At 43.3% G+C, this 8,489-nt stretch overlaps 1 protein-coding gene across 1 annotated transcript in view; it reads left to right on the forward strand.

The window, feature by feature from the left end:
- The window catches only part of PDE7B (phosphodiesterase 7B), a 214,377-nt gene that overhangs the window by 184,420 nt on the left and 21,468 nt on the right, over positions 1-8,489 (forward strand). Inside the window, exons 7-9 of the mRNA XM_015411627.1 lie at positions 763-858; positions 2,194-2,348; positions 7,227-7,358. Coding sequence (XP_015267113.1) covers positions 763-858; positions 2,194-2,348; positions 7,227-7,358 — 383 coding nt within the window. The remainder of the gene's footprint in view (positions 1-762; positions 859-2,193; positions 2,349-7,226; positions 7,359-8,489) is intronic.

An 8,489-nucleotide genomic window follows, 5' to 3' on the forward strand; every position in this document is an offset into this window, starting at 1 on the left:
AGCATTTAAAAAAATCAATGTCAGTTTCTGTGCGTTCATAAGACATGTGCTTCATTCATGTGTTTGTTAATTTAAAAATTAATTAAAATTGCTAACAATTGGTTTCTCAGTAATTTGTTTGGCATCAGGCACGAATTAGCTTTGGATAAGTGCTGAGGATAAAAATAACCGAGATGAAAATACAATTGAAGTTTGCATGATGATATAATTCAGTGGTTTTCCATCTATGTTGTTAGAAGCCCTGTTTTTCCCTCCTGAGCTGTTTGTTGGGGGGGGGGGGTGTCCCTTCAGAGACATAATAGTGGACAAGTTGTTCAAAAGACAACAGCTTATTAGCTGTTACCCATCTTCCCTTGCATGGTGCAGCTGTGGAGGGACAAAGTCATTGATCAGCATAGAACCAGGAGTGTGCTCCTTTATGAAATCCGATAATGCCCTAAAACATACCCTTAGAATGTTTTGTGATTCATGGATTCCATGACTAAAGTATTCCCTTTGAAGTGGAAATACTGTTCTGGGTAGGATAGGAAGTGCTTCACAGCTGCCACACTAGATCAGCCGTCTGCACAGTCATCTGCCCGGTTATGGATCTATATTGAATTGACCAGTCGCGATATGGGCAGGTGATCAGTGGACTAGGCTTAGAGCAGATAAAACAGGAGCAGAGCTGGCAAGATTGCAAAGTCAGTTATTGGCATCATTACTATGAAGCTTTCTAAGTGAAGTTTTATCAGATTAACAGGACACTCTCTGTTCTCCCAGGAAACAGCCTAGTAACCCTGCTGTGCCACCTCTTCAACGTACATGGGCTTATCCATCATTTCCAGTTAGACATGGTTACATTACACAGATTCTTAGGTAAGTTCATTCTTTAAGTCTCTGCTATGGAATATCTGTAAATACCAGTATTTCCCACTATGGCAAGTGGGAGAACTGACAGAGAAATTTACACAGTATAGCATGACCCCCAAGCAGACAGCAGTTGCGTGATCACCAGAGTAAATGTGGGCATGCACCTAGAGCCATGGAGCAAGGATCTCTTCTCCCCAGCATTATCTTTTCTTTTCAAGCGATGAACACTGAATGACTGGCTCCACAGAACATTTCGGTAACTGGTCCTACCACGTATCCTAACTTGTGCATATGATAGGAAAACTGAGTAATAAGACAGGGAAAGACCACTCCTCCTCACGGTCCAGTTAATAAGTCTCCTATGAACAAAGAGGTAAATTACACATTAAATAAAAGGGCATGTAATGAAACCTGTACAAGATTTATAAATGAAAGCAGCCTAGGGCCAGGGGCTGCGGGAGGCTGTAATATGAACAGAGGTGCAGCAGGACATGATTGTAAACATGCATGCAATGCAAAGAAAAGCAACAGGGAGATGATTCTGAACAGAAAAATGGTCGGCAGGAAACAAATAAGCTCTTCCCTCCCCCACCCCCAAACTGCAGACTTATAAAGCTACTTTTAAAAGGTCAGGACTATATCAAAATAGATTTATTTATTTAGGGTATTTGTATGCCATGTTCTCAGTCAAACTGACTCTCGAGGGGGCATTTGTTTGTAATGTGCAGTCATCCCAAAAGAATATAGCAGCACCAGAGTGCAACAAACTCACCAACTCAAAACTATTCTCTCAGTGCATAATTCCGTTTTTGTGGCATGCCTTCATTAGCCTCTCAAGAAATGTGCCTATCCTATTAGTATCTAGGCTACAGTCATTGATCATCTATAGCTAGGAGAATCTTATCCTTAGTACTTAATGTTTTTTATATGTTTTCAACAATCCAATCAAGGATTTATACCAGCGCACATTTATAGCCCATAAATTCCAGTTGAATGTTAGTTGTTGTTGCATTCCCACCCAGCCAGGCCGCAATCCTGTAGTTATGCCCTGTCTATTCAGTATTATAATAGATGATTAATTAAGCACATATTTAAACTTCACTGATTGGGTGCTCACTGATTGCCCCCTCCCCATGTGTGTTCTGTTCCTCAGCTCTGTGTTGTGACAAAGCATGTAGTCCCCCATCCCTTTTAGTTCTTCTGCACTGGGCTACTAGTATCTAAACCTCTGCAAATTGCTGAGATCCATACCCTCTCATACCCACACTGGGAGCTACCTTAATTTAGTTTTAAAAAATATTTTCTTCTAATCATCACCCCATCTGCATTGTCTCCTCTCAGCTGACCAAGATTATTGCTCTTCCCCACAGTGCCCCTCCTGTCCCCTCCCTAAATCTTGTCAGTGTGGAGCAGCAGCAGTAGAAGCCAATAAGCAGCCCCGGTCCTTGAAAAGCAATCTTAGCCTGAGTGCACTAAAGATGTATGTGTGCAGCACGGTAAAGGACAACATGGAAGACCCTGCCCAACAGGACTGTAGGTTCCCTATTTGAAAGGAGGGCTTTCCCTATCTCCCCTAGATCATGACAGTCATATTTCCCTATTCACAATTCAGAATAGGTCTGCCTTGCTTACAGCAACATCCTTCTAAAGGAGGAAAATGTCTGACAGATTATGTAATAAATTCCTCCCGAAGTGCTGGGTTAGTGTGACATTTCCTTTATCCATCCTCGGTGGCTTGAAATTGGACTACCACATGGCACATCTGGGCTTCAGCAGCAGAAACTGTAGAATTCTCACTTGTTATGCTGATAGGAACAGAGAGAGCTGTAAAGGTCTCTGCCAGTTTTCCAGATGAATCTTAACTATTCGAACATTGGAAAATACAGGTGATCTGTATAAAAAAGAGAGAGTCGGTGTGTGCGTGTGTGGGAGGTGATAGTGCCAAATGGAAGGCTATGGCTGCGTCAGTGCTGCCTCTTTAAGGTGACTTCAAGACATCTGGTTTTTGAGACTTGATAAAGCTATGTTGACCTGCATTATGAATGAAGGTAGAATTCTTCCCATAAAAAGTCATCTGCTGAGGTCATAAGAACATAAAAGAAGCCAGGTTGGATGAGGCCAATGGCCAATCCAGCCCAACACTCTGTGTTTGGTGTAGTGGTTAAGTGCGCAGACTCTAATCTGGGAGAACCAGGTTTGATTCCCCACTCCTCCACTTGCAGCTGCTGGATGACCTTGAGTCAGTCACAAGTTCTCTCAGAGCTGTCCTCTCAAGAACAGTTCTCAAAGAGCTCTCTCAGCCCCACCTACCTCACAGGGTGTCTGCTGGGGGGGGGAGGGAAAGGAGATTGTAAGGCACTCTGAGACTCCAAGTGAAGGGTAGGGTATAAATCCAGTCTCTCTCTTCTCTTCTCCTCTTTTTCTTCTTCGTCACACAATGGCCAAAACCCAGATGCCATCAGGAGGTCCACCAGCAGGGCCAGAAGTCCAGAAGCCCTCCCACTGTTGTGGGGCCAAAGCCGAAAGGACGCTCAGTTGTGGATGTGTCTGATGGTGAAAGGAAAGTCCAATGCTGCAAAGAACAATACTACATAGGAACCTGGAATGTAAGATCTATGAATCAAGGTAAGCTTGACGTGGTCAAAAATGAGATGGCAAGACTGAACATCGATATCCTAGGAATCAGTGAACTAAAGTGGACAGGAATGGGCGAATTTAACTCAGAAGACCATTATATCTACTACTGTGGCCAGGAATCTCGTAGAAAAAATGGTGTGGCCTTTATAGTCAACAAGAGAGTGCAAAAGGCAGTACTGGGATACAATCTCAAAAATGACAGAATGATTTCTGTCCGATTCCAAGGCAAACCATTCAACATCACAGTAATCCAAGTCTATGCCCCAACCACTGATGCAGAAGAGGCTGAAGTGGACCGGTTCTATGAAGACCTACAACACCTCCTAGAACTAACACCAAAAAATGATGTCCTCATCATCATAGGGGACTGGAATGCTAAAGTAGGAAGTGAAAAGGTAACTGGAATAACAGACAAGTTTGGCCTTGGAAAGCAAAATGAAGCAGGGCAAAGGTTAACAGAGTTTTGTCAAGAGAACACACTGGTCATAGCGAACACCCTTTTCCAACAACCTAAGAGGCGACTCTACACATGGACATCACCAGATGGGCAACACCGAAATCAGATTGACTATATAATTTGCAGTCAAAGATGGAGAAGCTCTATCCAGTCAGTAAAAACAAGACCTGGAGCTGACTGTGGTTCAGATCATGAGCTACTCATTGCAAAATTCAGACTTAAACTGAAGAAAATCGGGAAAACCATGAGGCCATTCAGGTTTGACCTAGATCACATCCCTGATGAATATACAGTAGAGGTGAAGAATAGATTCAAGGGTCTGGATTTGATAGATAGAGTGCCTGAAGAACTATGGACGGAGGTTCGTGACATTGTACAGGAGGCAGCAATCACCACCATCCCAAAGAAAAAGAAATGTAAGAAAGCAAAGTGGCTTTCTGATGAGGCTTTACAAATAGCAGAGGAAAGAAGGAAAGCGAAAGGCAAAGGCGAAAAGGAAAGATTTACCCAACTGAACGCAGATTTCCAGAGAACAGCAAGGAGAGATAAGGAGGCCTTCCTGAATGAACAGTGCAAAGTAATAGAAGAAAACAATAGAATGGGAAGGACTAGAGATCTCTTCAAGAAAATTGGAGAAATCAAGGGAGCGTTCCATGCAAAGCTGGCCATGATAAAGGACAAAAACGGTAGGGACCTAACAGAAGCAGAAGAGATTAGGAAAAGATGGCAAGAATACACAGAAGAACTATACAAGAAAGACCTCGATGTCCTTGACAACCACGACGGTATAATCACTGACCTCGAGCCAGACATCCTGGAATGTGAAGTTAAATGGGCCTTAGAAAGCATTGCTAACAACAAAGCTAGTGGAGGTGATGGTATTCCAGCTGAGCTATTCAAAGTCTTAGAAGATGATGCTGTTAAAGTGCTGCACTCCATTTGCCAGCAAATTTGGAAAACGCAACAGTGGCCACAGGATTGGAAAAGATCAGTATACATTCCAATCCCAAAGAAGGGCAACGCCAAGGAATGTTCAAACTATCGCACAATTGCACTCATATCACATGCTAGCAAGGTCATGCTCAAGATCCTACAAGCTAGGCTTCAACAGTACGTGGATAGAGAACTGCCAGAAGTACAAGCTGGGTTTCGAAGAGGTAGAGGAACTAGAGATCAAATTTCCAACATTCGCTGGATTATGGAGAAAGCAAGAGAGTACCAGAAAAATATCTACTTCTGCTTCATTGACTATGCTAAAGCTTTTGACTGTGTGGATCACAACAAACTATGGCAGGTCCTTAAAGAGATGGGAGTACCAGACCACCTCACATGTCTCTTGAGAAACCTGTATAAGGGCCAAGAAGCGACAGTTAGAACCGGATATGGAACAACTGATTGGTTTCGCATAGGAAAAGGAGTACGACAAGGATGTATATTGTCGCCTTGCTTATTTAATATATATGCAGAGTACATCATGCGAAATGCTGGCCTGGATGAATCACAAGCGGGAATTAAGATTGCTGGGGAAAAGATCAACAACCTCAGATATGCAGACGATACCACTCTGATGGCAGAAAGTGAAGAGGACCTCAAGAGCCTCTTGCTCAGGGTAAAAGAGGAGAGCGCAAAAGTGGGCTTGAAGCTCAACATCAAAAAAACTAAGATCATGGCATCCGGCCCCATCACTCCTTGGCAAATAGAAGGGGAAGTCGTGGAAGTAGTGACAGACTTCACGTTCCTGGGATCCCAGATCACTGCAGACTGTGACAGCAGCCATGAAATTAAAAGACGCCTGCTCCTTGGGAGGAAAGCGATGGCGAACCTAGACAGCAGAATAAAAAGTAGAGACATGACCCTGCCAACCAAAGTCCGTATGGTCAAAGCGATGGTATTCCCAGTAGTAATGTATGGCTGTGAGGGCTGGATCATAAGGAAGGCCGAGCGCCGAAGAATCAATAGATGCTTTCTAATTATGGTGCTCGAGAAGATGCTTGATAGTCCCTTGGAGAGTGCAAGGAGTCCCTTGGAGTGCAAGGAGATCAAATCAGTCAAGCCTAAAAGAAAAGAAGTCCAGATACTGAAGATGAAGTTCAAATACTTTGGCTACCAAATGAGAAGGGAGCACTCACTGGAGAAGACCCTGATGCTGGGAAAAATTGAAGGTCAAAGAAGACGGGGACGGCAAAGGATGAGATGGTTAGACAGTGTTATCGAGGCAATGAACATGTAATTAAGCAAACTCCAGAGGATGACGGAAGACAGGAGGGCCTGGCATGATGTGGTCCATGGGGTCAAGAAGAGTCAGACTCGACTGTGCGACTGAACAACAACAACAACAAAGCTGCTGTAAGGGAAGGAAAACTTGTCAGTTTGGGTGGGATTTAAATGTTCCTTGGATGGATGAGGGCTGGGCTGAGAAGCTGAGAGAGAGTCTTATGAGGAAAGGAAAGAAGGAACAATCAGAAAGAATGTGCTGAAGAAGATTTAAGGTCAGGACTCTCATGACTGAAGTGGGGTGAAAGAAGCTCCTGAATGACAGGAACTTGAGGAAACTATGAAGAAAGGGAACCGAAGAGAAGAGAGCATGCAAGTAACTGGCAGGAGCTTTGCATGTATAAAGTACCAAGTTAAATCTCTGCTGTCTTGGCTTCAAAGGGTCTCAGGGTCAAATAAAATGCTTTAAGTTTAAGGCAAACAAGAGGCTCCCAACTTTGTTACTTGTGACCTGTAACCATAAGACCAGTCTTGGAATTAAAAGAACAGCTGCAGCACTTTGTTAAGGACCTTTCCACTTAGATTCCGATCTTCGATTAAGTTATTCACAAATGATATCCCACAATAGGACAACTGGATCCTTTCTCTCTTGTACACCGTCATACATTAAATAGCACTGCTCTTCTTGTGTTGTGATAGAGTGGACTCAAGATTTTTGCCCAAAGGTAGAGAGCCTGGCTGAATTGTTTATTTAAGGGCTTGGTCTTACTTGTTGAAAGAAATTAGTGACCTTATTTGCGAAACTTTTGAGGTTTTTAATAACTGGCATCTCTATTTTTCCATTTAAATGTTTGCGATTGCGGAAGATGAGAATGTGTTAATATATGACGCTGCACTATAAACTGAAAATCTTTTATACTTTCATAAGCATCATAAAAATTAACTGAATCATACTCTCCTATGAGATATGAAACCTGAGCAATTTCATGGGCATGAATTTGTTTTATTGTGCATACAGTAAGAGGCATGTTTCACTTAACGCTGCATTAAATTTTCTGTTGTACAGCTTGCTAACTTCCTCACACCTCTGGACATTATGCTGGGACTACTGGCTGCTGCAGCACATGATGTAGACCATCCAGGCGTCAACCAACCATTTTTGATAAAAACCAAACACCATCTTGCCAGTTTATACCAGGTGAAAATACCATTCAGCATGTAGGAAATGGTTTTATTAATCAGTCATATTTCAGGGCCATATTGCTTGTGGCCAACTTCTCTCCTTCCCCCCATCACAATTTCTAGTTGGAACCATCTAGAACCATCCCAGATGTAAAAGGTGGGGGCATGTCAAGTTTTCATCTTGTGGTGGCAAACAGTTCCAGCAGTCATTTTATACCATATGCACGGTGCAAGAAAGCATACTGGGGGGAAACAGTGTTGGCGTCAAAATGTAGGGTTGGATCCAGGCTGAATTAGCAATTTCTGCTGATTCCCCTTCCCACTTCAAATCCCCTTCTTGTCATTCCTCTTGGTCCCCTATCCCTCACAGGAGCAGCATTTCATGGAGCTTAATCAGCTGCAGTGGTGAGCTGGGAGACAGGAAATTTCCATTCTGCCACTGGAAAATTTACTCCAGATCCAACCCCATGTATTTTCAAACAGCATAAGTCTGCTTTCAGGAGGTATATCCATGACTGTGCAAATGATTCTGTGGGATATAGTTCAGCTTTAAAAGCCTGTGTAGCTGTGAAAGTGCAATTGAAAGTGAGGGGAATGTTTCTGGTGCCCCATAGCTCTCTCCTGGTAAAACCAGATCACACAGTACAAAACAAGAGGACTTTATGCAAGGCTGCATAATTTTCACAGGCTGATGAGCTCACAAAATTTGGATTGTCTGGGTGTAGGTTTGCCTTTTCATTCTAAGCCTGATGTATGGATAGCTGTGGATAAAATGATTTCTGAGGATTCTAAAGAATGCAATGATGACGCACATTGGTACACAGGAGAGAAAATACATGTAGGAAAAGGAGTTTAATACATCCTCTCCATTTAGATGAGTAAGAGCCCAATATTGTATTCTTAGCTTGGGGGGAATACAGGGAAAAGCTAGGTGTCCCCCTCCCAGGTCCTTGCAGGCTCCCCACTGCGCAACTGGGCCTAGCAACGCACTGCACCATGGGGCCTGACTTTTCTGGGGAAAGGCTGCTGGCAGAGGGAAGGAGGGAAAGCTGAAGACAAGAGAACAGATACATGTAGATTTTTGATGGGCGGGAAGGATAGAAAGAAGCAGGAAATCAGGAGAGCTATGGGGCTTTTAGGAAAGGGA

Source organism: Gekko japonicus, unplaced genomic scaffold, assembly GCF_001447785.1.
Source record: "Gekko japonicus isolate JY-2015 unplaced genomic scaffold, Gekko_japonicus_V1.1 scaffold184, whole genome shotgun sequence".
NCBI lineage: Eukaryota > Metazoa > Chordata > Lepidosauria > Squamata > Gekkonidae > Gekko > Gekko japonicus.